This window comes from Quercus robur, chromosome 8 (genome assembly GCF_932294415.1).
Source record: "Quercus robur chromosome 8, dhQueRobu3.1, whole genome shotgun sequence".
In the NCBI taxonomy this organism is placed as follows: Eukaryota; Viridiplantae; Streptophyta; class Magnoliopsida; order Fagales; family Fagaceae; genus Quercus; species Quercus robur.
The window spans coordinates 46,003,676-46,016,132 of NC_065541.1; the positions used below are offsets into that span (position 1 = coordinate 46,003,676).

General features: G+C 34.7%; 1 protein-coding gene across 1 annotated transcript; it reads left to right on the forward strand.

Moving 5' to 3' along the window:
• Positions 1-3,653: 3,653 nt before the first annotated feature.
• LOC126696120 (protein trichome birefringence-like 43) lies at positions 3,654-8,244 on the forward strand. The gene is made up of 5 exons (XM_050392906.1): positions 3,654-4,030; positions 5,390-5,561; positions 6,942-7,117; positions 7,230-7,388; positions 7,741-8,244. The coding sequence occupies exons 1-5, from the start codon at positions 3,765-3,767 to the stop codon at positions 8,033-8,035; spliced, it is 1,068 nt and encodes a 355-aa protein (XP_050248863.1). The 5' UTR covers positions 3,654-3,764; the 3' UTR covers positions 8,036-8,244.
• Positions 8,245-12,457: the final 4,213 nt, after the last annotated feature.

The following is a 12,457-nucleotide window of genomic DNA, read 5'->3' on the forward strand; positions in this document are numbered from 1 at the left end:
AGCTTCTTCTTATCCAGTAAGGTCCGTGAAATATTGCACACTGAATTCTTGCTCCACTTCTTAAGTTTTGCTTGGCACCTATCTATTTTTCCCATGACTACTACCATGGGAGAGCCCGATTGTTCCACCGCCCAAGACTGGGCCACTATATCATGACACCCTTCCTTTTCAAGCCAAAATTTCAAACCGCCACGGTCGCTGAGGTTTCACTAGAATGCCCTCGGGAAGGATTATAATAGGACTATGATCGGATTGCCCACACACCAAGGATTGAACCTTAGTTGCTGGAAATCGCTCTATCCAATCAGCCGTACTAACTGCTCTGTCAAGATGTTCCCAAATGCCACCTGAGGGATAATTCTTGAACCATGTAAACTTTTTCCCATTAAAACCCAAATCCAACAAACCGCATTCATCGAGCACCTCTCTAAACTTTTGCATCTGGCCATAAGGGCGAGGATGCCCCCCTCTCTTTTCATGAGACTTCACGAGTTCATTGAAATCTCCCCCACACAACCACGGTAGGGAAAATTGATTATGGAGGTTTCTTAATAAATTCCATGAATCCGAGCGACGGTGAGTCTCCGGAATTCCATAAAAACCCGTAAATCTCCAAGCTTTGTTGGTACCTCCAAAAATTATTGTATCAATGTGATTGAGGGAGGATGAAACAACCCGTAAATCAAAATCTATTTTCCAAAAAATGGCTAAGCCACTGCCATGATTAATTTTTGAGACACCATAGTGGTGACCGAATTGTAACAAATCGCGAATACCTGCAAGCCTAGCTTCAACCAGCCATGTTTCGGCTAAGAACACTACTGTAGGATCTTGTGCCCAGATAATATCCCTAAGCTCTTGAACTGTCTGCCGGTTCCCAAGCCCCCGACAGTTCCAACATAGGATACTCATAACCCGTGGCAGGGCTGGGAACCAGCCGCCACCAAAATATCAGAATTTTCCTTGTCATCCTGAGAAACTATGTACTTCTTATTTGGTGCTTCAACCTGATCAGAGTCCCCCACAAAAGCTCTTTTCTGTCCTACATGAACAAGCAAGGCTTTCTTACTGCCTAGAGAGGAACGCAGTACCCGTGACCATTTTGGTCTTGACATAAGAGAGCCTTGCTTTATTAATTGATGATTGGAGATGTCAGCTAACATGGGGCCATGGGTCACATGATTTTCTTGTTTCAAAAAAAACTCTTGCTAAGAAAAAGACTCAGTAGAGTCAGCTAAGGGGTTGGCTTGAATTACATCAAGATAGGGCCCACTAGGTGTCTCAAAAAGAGGAGCAACTAAAGGTGTTTGCTGTGGAAAAGTTTGCTCAAAATTTCTGTGTTTCCCTTCCTGCCCTTCAGAAGTATTCAGCTCCTTAGTCACATGATCACATCTCCTACACTGACCCTCAAAACTCGGCGGAATCTCATCCTTTAATCCTGAAGAGTCAGTCACAGCAGGAGGGTTAGTTCAAAAAGGCGTGAGAAAGGGGATTACCTTGGGATGTGCCTTCCTCACATCTTGATCAAGTCCCTTTTCCCACTGCATCACCTCTGTCAGCATGATACTGGTGTCTAGTGGGTCTGAAAAGTTTGTACTCAAAGAGGAAGTTTCAGTTCTCATCTGTACAACTGACCCGCCAGCCTTGCCAAGATCGTGTAACGTAACTGGCTTCTCTAATGTCGCTTCCAAAGCCTTTTATTCTCTTGTCGCACCGCTGCCACCTTGGGAAGACCCCCCAGACCCAAGGTTTGGTCCCTTTCCTATCTTTTCCTTGAGCGAGCCGAATGGATCAGTAGGCTTTTCCGTCCCAATTTCGGTCGCCCCGCCTCTAAAGTCCCGGTAACCACCCCCACCATGATTTTCAGGTTCTTTTGTAAACCTCCTGGTAGGTTCACCGCTCAGCCATGCCCCATACTGAAAGCTTTCCTCTCCCATTTGGTTATTAGTAGTAGATAATGGACACTCTCTAAGGGAGTGGCTAAGCAAACCACACCGGTAGCAAAAATTAGGAAGTCTCTCAAACTTGAGTTGAACCCACCTTGACTCACCTCCTTCAATGGTTATTTTCTTACCTCGGATAAGTTTTTTAGTAACGTCGATCATAACTCTCACTCTAAGACATTTACCCCAGTTCACGCGAGAATCAGGGACATCAACTTCCATGACTGTCCCTAAGGTGGACCCAATCACCCATCTGGTTTCCTTTGTTCTACTATTCAGGGGTAGATTAAAGATCTGAATCCAAAAAGGCGACCATTTTATCTCAATCTCCTTTGGGGTTAACTCACCTTCAAACTCTTGTAGGAGCACTAACTGTTTCTCAAAGCTCCATGGGCACATATCAAGAATTTTCTTCTTATCTTTATCGTCTCCAAACTCCACCAGATACAAATCAGCTTCTAACTCAGAGAAATTGACCCACTTATTCATTTTCCACAGCATCCTCAAATTTTTCCTCAGTGTATGAAGGCTTTTGCTTCTAGGGGTCATGATCTTCATAATAGCACAATTTTTCCCTATCTCTTTTGCAGCTTTAGTACTGCTATTGCCCAATTCGACACCTACATCCTCCTCATCTGTGAAGTTCAGCTTCCTCCACAACACTTCCAGCTCCTCTGCCATTAGTATACTATTGTCTTAGACCACCTCACTACGGGGTTGCTATCTAGAAAAAACCAAACACACCCGACCTTACCAACGGAAGGTCACTGAAACTCTTGCAAGGGCTGCAAGACTGAGACTGTTGCTACGTGCATGAAACATGAGAGCACCGTAAAGGTTGGACTAATGTAGATCTCACTTAATAAAAAATTTGGATAAATAAAAGAGAAATGCATAAAACTTATCACACAGTCTATTTTAATATTTTTTGTTCAATTAACTCACTTGGCACAAAATTCTAAAATTTAGATTAGATGAGACACGTGGCGTAAAATTAGACACTAATTGAATTCCAATTTGAAATTTAATTGAATTTTCTCTCTACTTTACCTATTATTATATATATAGATGGGTTCTATTACGCTTTTGGTACTATTCATAGACTCCATTGTACTATTCAACTCATTTTTAACTCTCTTTTTTTTTTTAAAGGTTTTTAGTTTCAACTAAATAAGTTGTTTCTAGGCAAACCCTAATGATAGATCGCTACTTCAACCTATGGAATTTGGGCAGCTAATAAAGTTAATTTAATGGTTTATAACGACTTCTGAAAGAAAAAACCACAACATAATTAGATTAGTTTAATACTCCACGTAACTTCAGCTGAAGCCATAAAAAAGACAAAAAGAGAGTTTTATTTTTTTCAATTAATTTTTATATCTCAAAATCAAGAAGTAGTGTCATTTTCATGAGAATCTAAAGCCTATGGTTAGAGGCAGTGAACTCTTAGCGTAAAACATTTTGTTATAAGTTCATGCGAGGCAGAAATCAATAAAGATTAATAGAAGTAAGAGAGCCGTTTCGCTGAAATTTAGAAACAAATACTAAAGGTGTTTCAATTGATAATCTTAATGGTTTTCATGAACTGCATTTCTTAAATTTAATAATTAGTGTTAGAAATATAAATAAAAATAAGTACTGGAAATATTTAACCCCCTTCATAAAACCACTTAAGGAACTTTTTTAGTAGTTATAAACAAGCATTAAAGAGAATTTGACAAAGAAAAGAAATCAACAAATTTAAGGTATATATATACATGTTCCAACTTTGAAATCATAGTGACTCTCTCTCTCTCTCTCTAGAAACTACACACTCACAATATGGGTGTTTTCTCTATTACTGTTGCAAGTCTTGTACTCTTACTTCTACACCAAGTTCATGCAAAGAATATATATAGTTTAAGCAAACATGGAAAGAAAGGCTGTGATTTGTTCCAAGGGAAATGGGTTTATGACCATTCTTATCCTCACTACAAATCAGGAGACTGTCCATTTATAGGGAAGGAATTTGATTGCCAAAAGAATGGAAGACCAGACAACCAATATCTCAAATACAGATGGAAGCCTTTCGCATGTGACTTACCAAGGTACCTACTGTTAATTTCTCACTCTCTTCGATCTGTACTCTCTCTATATATATCTCTACCTTAATAAAAAAAATTTGCTTCTCTAATCTCAAACTTTTCTATTGGATTGAAAGATTAGGTGTTGTATTTAAAACCCAACACCAAGTGCGTGTTTGTGTGTATAACATATTAGCCAACTAGCTAGGTTGCTTTGAATCACGGTGGTCCGTCGTCTAAGAGTAGGTAGTTTTCTCATGCTATATATAGAGCATGCTCTTCGTTATGGTTAACCTACCTGTTTTTTCTTTATTAGGCTGTACTACACAAGTTAAACATGCAAGAAAAAAAAAGACTATTTCAAAATTTGAGATGATTTTTTAAAAAAAATAAATAAATAAGGTTAAACTTGTTGCACATTGATTGATTGTTTTATATAGTTTTATTCAAAAAGTAATCAATATCGTAATTTCAAGTCACGATTTCAACGTTTTTAGAAAATATGTGCAAAATTATATAAAACAATTTGTGTATAATAAATACAACTAATTAATATATATATATATATATATATAAACAGTCCGTGTAACATGTTAAACATGTCAGAAGCTCATGAAAAATCACTATTTATTTGACTTGTGAAAAATCCGTAGCCAGTTATACCTAATACAAAGATTATGTGAAAAATTACCGTTGAAAAATCCTGTTTCATGCAATAAAGTCTTAAACCTAATACAAAATTGTGGTCAACGCCTATGAAAGAAAACAAAATTAAGATGAGGTCCAATACAATTGCCAAGAAGAAGGGGAAAAACCCATAATGATTAATGAGTCAAATATAGTTTCTTTTTGCGTGTTCTAAGGGATCTAGGGGAAGGCATGGAACTCTCATACCATTTAGCTAGCTAGGCTCATTTTGTGTTTTAAAAAAGTCTGCTTAATTGGTATGTTGACTTTTCTTAGAAAATACTAGTAAAATAATATCATCAGAGGATAAGCATTGATGCTTAGAGATGTTAAAATATTATGAAAAATGATCAATTTTACTATTATTTGATTAATTTAATTTTTGTGACACAATGATTTATCTTGAGATAAGTTTTACCCTCGCCCATAATCGACTAATGCATTATAGAAAATGTGCACCAGAAACAGGTCTTAGTCGCAAAGTACCATTTCGATAACATTATCTACTTTTTATTTATTATTTGTACTTTTTCAGACAATTTTATATTCATGTTTTATCATTTAAAGCACATTAAAAAAATCTAAATGATGACTTGTTCCAACTAGGAAACAATATTACGGGTTGCTATATGTTACCCAAGATTGTGAGATTTTAATTTTCACCAACTCTATGATTTAACCCCATTAATAATGCAGTTTCAATGGAGCAAGTTTTCTAAGAAGGTATAGACGTAAGCGCATTATGTTTGTGGGAGACTCACTGAGCTTGAACCAATGGCAGTCACTCACATGCATGCTTCATAAGGCTGTACCTGGGGCTAATTACACCTTAGCGAGGAAAGGAGGGGTCTCTACCTTTAGATTTCCGGTATGACTGTTTTCCTTATCACCTTGTAATCTTGAACGAGTGAACTTAGTAATAAAAGAAATATTAAAAACCATGAAAAAAAAAATTACAGTGGAGGTTATAAAAACAGAACTATTTTCTTTGGTCTGAAAAAAAAAATTATATCCTTTATCCTCCTATGAAAAGAATGAGATAATACAAAATGAAACATGCACTAAAGCTATTATCATATGAGAAAATAATATTACACAAAAGCTAATCCACATAGTTTTACACACACGCCATAATAAAACAAAACTCATAATTTGAAGTCATAATTTCAAATTTGGAAATCGTTTTATTTAGGCATGCGGGCAAAACTGTATGGATTAATGTGTGTGTGACAATCACACTACTCTTAACATATTATATAGTGTTTGCACTGTATCTTAATAGGTGCACAAAAAAAATATTTTTTTTCTTCCATGTGACAAAGGTCAACTTGATTTCATGAACTGTGTGACAGGTATACAAATCATATCTAGGCCACATATTGAGCAAAACTTTCTTAGCCATGAATTCAATTCTTTAAAATTAATTGCACAAATCTCCGGTTCACTTTCTGAAATGATTGCAAACGTGTGAGGGGAGGCAATTGGCAAATTATTGCACACGACAAAATAAAATAAGCTTTTGAGTTTTGGATGGAACAAATTATGGATGAGGGGAATCTGGATCAGAAATCAGAATTCCAATTTTTTAAAATTTTTTTTTCCAGAGGTAAATTCAGTCCTTGAACAACAGAATTCCTCACACACACTCTCTCTCTCCAACCGGCTTTATCTCTATTCATTTTTTTCTCTCTCTAATTTGGTCATTCTATCATCTATCTCTCTCCAATCTTCAATATTACAATTAAAATACTTTCAACGCCAATACTTGAAGAGAGAGAGAGAGAGAGAGAGAGAGAGAGAGAGAGAGAGAGAAACCGAACTAGAGAATGAAAAAATTAAAATGAAAGAGAGATAGACTGGTTGGAGAGGGACAGAGAGAGAGATTATATGAAAGGGAAAAAAATGGAATTCAGATGTCCAACATCCAAATTCGTTTTTGAAAAAAAAAAAAAAAAAGTAGAATCTAAATACTAGCATCACGATTCGTTAGTAGAAAAATTTTATAAATTGGAATCTGGATCTTGAAGGTCCAAATATTTTACACACCTGTAATTTAAACCTTTTAAACCCCAAAAGCTTAATTTAGCTTGCCATTAACACTAATCATGTTCCTCGATTTTGAAGTGTTTGCTTAATCAGCTTCAAAGGAGGTCAATAGATACTTAAATTGTTTCTCAATTACTTTGATCCTCAATATCTACAACATCAATAAACATTGAAGTGTTTCTTTGCATCCCACAAATTGTAGGCATATGATCTTTCGTTGATGTACTCCCGCAATGCCTTTCTAGTTGACATTGTAAAGACTAAACTGGGGCGAGTTCTGTATCCTAACTCAATATCAAGTGGAAATACATGGAAGGGATTTGACGTATTGATCTTCGATACATGGCATTGGTGGCTTCACACTGGGAGAAAACAACCGTAATATTTCTACCAACATATACTTCATCTTGCTTAAACCTTCAGCTTAAATTTCTAACTAAAAACAAGCTAACTATGAGTGTGTGTGTGTTTAAATTCGTTTGCAATGCAGATGGGACTTTGTTCGATATGGAGGAAAAACATTCAAAGACTTAAATCGCATGGTTGCCTATGAGAAAGCACTTATTACATGGTCCAGATGGGTAGAAGCTAATATCGATCCAAGAAAAACTAAGGTATTCTTTCAGGGTGTTTCCCCAGATCATATGAGGTAAGTTGATTCTACAACATAACCTCCTAACTATAAATTTTATGGTACTTTTTTTCTTAACATTTTGTCTTTCTATTCTAATCAACATTATAACCTTTGAGTAGTTAGCTAGTCCTATGCATGAACTAACTTAGTAAATTGGAAAAGTTTAATAGTGGATGAACTAGATTGGTAGACAAGACCAAAATGCTAAATTTTTCTTCCTTTTTTCCTAACTGACCAAAAAGCTTCATATTTTATTTTAATTGCATAGTTTCACATAATTAGCTACATATATACAAATTTTTTGGCAAAAATCAATGTCTTTCCACCAAGCTCACTTACAATAACATTGTTTTTGTTCTCATACTAGTCCAAGTGAATGGGGGGATCGAAATGCAAAGACCTGCAGGGGACAAGCCCTACCAGTGCTTAGGGAAAACTATCCAGGAGGTCCACACCCAGCAGAAGTTGTACTAGAAAGGGTTTTACGTAAAATGTCAAAGCCAGTTCATTTGCTCAAGATAACAACTCTTTCACAGCTAAGAAAAGACGGGCACCCGGCAGACTATGGCTACGCAGGCCGCCGTGGCATGGATTGCACCCATTGGTGTCTTCCTGGAATTCCTGATACTTGGAATGAACTCTTATATGCAGCTCTTAGTTAGAACTAATTAAGTCAATTCCTTTTTTTTGTGTAAACTGATTAGAAATAAATACCTCACCCCTCTCCTGAGGCTCGAATCAAGGCCCCCATTCATCTATGCCAAACTCACATTGTGGTTTAGTCAATTTCTTATCAATAAAGTTTATCTGCTCAAAAGAGAGAATATTGTAATTACTTACGTTATAGGGAAAAATTGTTTATTTTTTTATAGTTTCTTGTGGTTGCTGCAAGCTGATTTAACCTTGGCACCTTAGCAATGAAAGGAAATTTTTTAAGTTGCTAAAAAGGAAAGGTAAAAGAAATTTAAATTTTAACGCGTTAATGTGTTATGATCTCAAATAAATAAAAATAATTATATATGTGGATGGAGTGTTGATTGTTTGATTTATTTATTGATAGGAATAGGGTTGCAACTAGAGAGTACTGCATGACAGCATGAATGGCTTCTCTATCAATGACTACGAATTGCAATTTATATAATTCACATGCTAGCTAGTTAATCAAAAATGAGATGGTCCATTTCCTAATGATCGATTTGTTACAAATTTAATGTAATTCCTAAATCTGTAAGAAACAAAAATAGAGAAGAGAAAAAATGTGCATAAAAAGAATCACACAACACAAAAATTTACATGGTTTAATAATATGCTCACGTCAACAGAGTTGCAACAATTTTCACTATATCAAAGAAAAAAAATACAAATGCAGCTATATAATATAACAATACATCAAACCCTAATTCTAAATTGACGAATATATACATCTCCCAAAAACAAGTAAAAAATGAACCAGGTTTTGGTCGGGTCAAGTCACAAATCAGATCGATTACAAAATGAAGCTCCACATAACCCAACACAATTTTATACAGGTCCGGGAGAACTTCTAGCTGAACATATGAATTTCTTTTCTAATCCATGTCTCACCTGTACACTAACACATTCCAAACGTGTGTTTTGTCTCTCGTCCCTTTCATTCATATTCACACACAGACCTTTGTATGAGTTTGTTTTCTTCGTTCAATCTCCACTTCTTCATCAAATCAAAGATCTCATATTTGAGATAATAAGGATATTAATATATATTTGTAAAGTTGTTTTAATTAGAACTTATATATAAAAATATGTTTAGGATATATACTACAAATTTATGTGGCAATAGAGTTGTTTAACCACGCTGTATCGCTATCGGTCACCATTCCATGAATTTGATACACAAAACGTGCAAATTCACACCTTGTCTTGTACATTTCTTTTTTATCAATCTAAAATTGTTTAGACGGTAGACCATTGAACTTGTGGCCAAATAATTTTACAATGGATCAAACTCAAAACTATTTTGTAATTTACACCAGAATTGTAAATTTTATAATTTCATTACAACAAGATATTTATTCAAAATGTGCGAGAAGATGATGAAGAAGGGCCATAGAATTTGAACGATTCGATAGTTTTTTTTATTTAGAAGAGACAATTTGGTAGTTTGGAGCTCCTAGAGTACATTGGACTATTGGAGATATATATATGGACTTCTTTTCTTATCTGTCTATATCACAAAATTACATACTTGCACGTTTCTTCTTTGTGAGCTATTACATTCATGTTCTTCAATGGACCTCAACTTGGAGATATGGTTTGGATTCAAGTGACTTAAATCTCTTTCAACTAAAACTTGTACACACCCATGAAAGCGAAATTCAACATTATCGATACACCCTTGCAAACCTCTCTTTGTGCTAATTGTTAAGTAAATAAGAGAATATGAGAAGTGGAAGTTAAAGGGTACACTTTAACTCTCAAGTTGTCTTACATACTAGAGATCATCATTCATTATCAATAATATGGACCTAATTAACTCATTAGACCATCCAATGGCTTTTTTGGTTTTCTGCTCTTAAGCTTGAGAAGGACATGAATGAATTTCTCTACTTTTCCCTCAAATTGTTCATTCATCAAAATTTGAATTCGCATTATTGCCTACTATAGTTGCTTTCACTTGATAGTGATTGACTTCTAATCAAGATAACACGCTAGCTGCCACTTGAATTCAAATTAATTCTGCATCTCGATTCAATTATCTATAAAATATGACAATGAAACATCATGATATATCATAGAAGTATACATCCTTATCCATAAATAAAAGAAAGAAATGGCTCCTTAATTTAAAGCCTGTAAGTATTGCAAGTATCCGCAACTCCACACAAATCTAATTAATTGCATGGTCCATTATCCCATGGTTTTCATAGTAAGTTAGTTGTAACCATATGTGACCATTACACATTATATGAACAACTTGGGAAGAATATAATTGAGGGGTAAAAATATCTTACAAGATACTACTTTACGCAAAGCTCAAGACTATGAGTTTAAACCCAATCATATTATATTAATTCCTCACATACTTTACTTTTTCTCCATTGAAAATATATACTATTTTGTAGGAATTTTATTTTTCCAAAATAATCTGTGGACTTTACAAGTCTGCTTTTTGCAATGCACACTTGTGTAGACTCCAAATACACACACCATGTTCCTACTTCATCTATGAATGGACCTTCATTTTCTTGGCATTAATATAACAAATAAGGACACCACTTACCCCAAAATTTGAACTCTGGGAGTTTAGGGCCAGTTAGAAGTTATGTTATATTAATTCTTCGCCTCCCTTCACTTCTTTCTATGTTGAATTCTGTTGTATACCTAAACTATTCTAATAAGTATTGCATAAATAATGGTAGATATATGTTTTATTTATTCATATAAATTATTTGGAATTAGGATTCGTTAGATTAGGTTGGATTATGATTAATTTTATTGATAGATTATAGGAAATTTATATTTATCTTTATGTATTTGAAAAGCTATATGTATAAACTCCGATGTTGATAATGAATAAAGAACAATCATAACTTTATGAGTTGCAAATTGTTAGCTAGTCTAACTACAAGGTCTGGACTCACTCTAAGTAAATTCATTTATCAAATTAGGAGGTCTTGGTGCCCTCAAAGCAAATAACAAAAATTAAATCGGGTACACATAACAATTGTTATTAGAGCCGATTATGAAGGTACATTGCACAAAGAGATTGGAACCTGATGTAAATAACCTAGTTTCCTTAACTTCAAAACAGCAACAAAGGGAGATGCAACAAATGCTCACTGCAAATACTTTCCTACCTTGATCAAATCGCAGGTAACCAGAACCACGATCATGCAAAAACTCACACAACTGAGGTGAGATGGCAAGGTCCAACCATGGACTCATGACATCAAGTTGTGCTATTATTTAAAAGGTAACAAAATTACAAAACTCGAGTTTTTGTGCTCCAATGACAATGGAAGGTCAGAGACTCACAAATTCATTAAAAAACTTACATTAAAAATTTACAGCATATTTATCAAATGTCTAAATTCATTTAAACAAATTCTTAAAAAACTTTCTACAACAATTAAGTATGTATTTAAAATATTTATTTACATGTTAGAGAAGCCTTGTTTGAAGAACTCGCCACATTAGTTGGCCAAGTGGCATGTGGGATCATAGCTTAATTTGGCCACCTCATATGCCACATCATCATTGTCACATCATGTCAAACCACATCAACATGGTTATACCACTGCGTAAATTGTGGACATTGCCACATAACATCCCTAAGAATGTTTGTTAGAAAATAGAAATTTTGAAATTTTCACTGAAGATGTAGACTGATCATGTGTACCTATCATTTTTTCTTCATCAATTACAACTAGTCACGTGGTAAGTTGTGACAAAAACTGTGTAAGTTTATCAGTAATATTGGTCCTACATTTTTTATTTTTTTTTGGTACGTGGAGGAAAAACCTTTGGAATTTTGGGCAAGAGTTGCGGTCAATAGTTTCGTATTTTTGCTCAATTGATATCTCAGCCCATATGCTTTTTTAAGGGGACATCGGCCCATATCTGGTGCTGAAAGTCTCGATACACTAGACATGCTAAAGTGCACGCCCCACTAAGCACTAAGCCACTAACACTCGTATTGCTCCATTTTTGTTTTACTCTTCTTTTTCTCTTTTTTATTTTAATTGTTGATACCAAACTGAGTTGGACACAGAGTTGAAGTTAGTAAAAACTGGATTTGAGAATTGAGATTCAATTTAGAATAAAAAGACATTGGTTTAAAAAGTGGAATCATAATCAGAATCCAAATTAGTTTTTAATTATTGTCTAATTTTGTATCACTTGTATAATTTTTTTTTTTTTTAATTTTAATGTCAAATAACTTATTCATAATATTCACTGCTAAAATGTGAGATGACTATCTCATCATTACTACTCCACTATTGAATGTTTCTATGCATAGACAATTATTACAAACTAGTCAAATTAAAATAAGGGCTTGGATAATAAATAAATTAAGGCAAAAGTTAACAAGCACTACATGGTGC

Coding starts and splice junctions, on each gene's coding strand:
- LOC126696120 (XM_050392906.1), top strand. CDS start 3,765: ATGGGTGTTTTCTCTATTACTGTTGCAAGTCTTGTACTCTTACTTCTA. Junction 4,031..5,389: donor TTCGCATGTGACTTACCAAG/GTACCTACTGTT, acceptor TTAATAATGCAG/TTTCAATGGAGCAAGTTTTC. Junction 5,562..6,941: donor TCTCTACCTTTAGATTTCCG/GTATGACTGTTT, acceptor CACAAATTGTAG/GCATATGATCTTTCGTTGAT.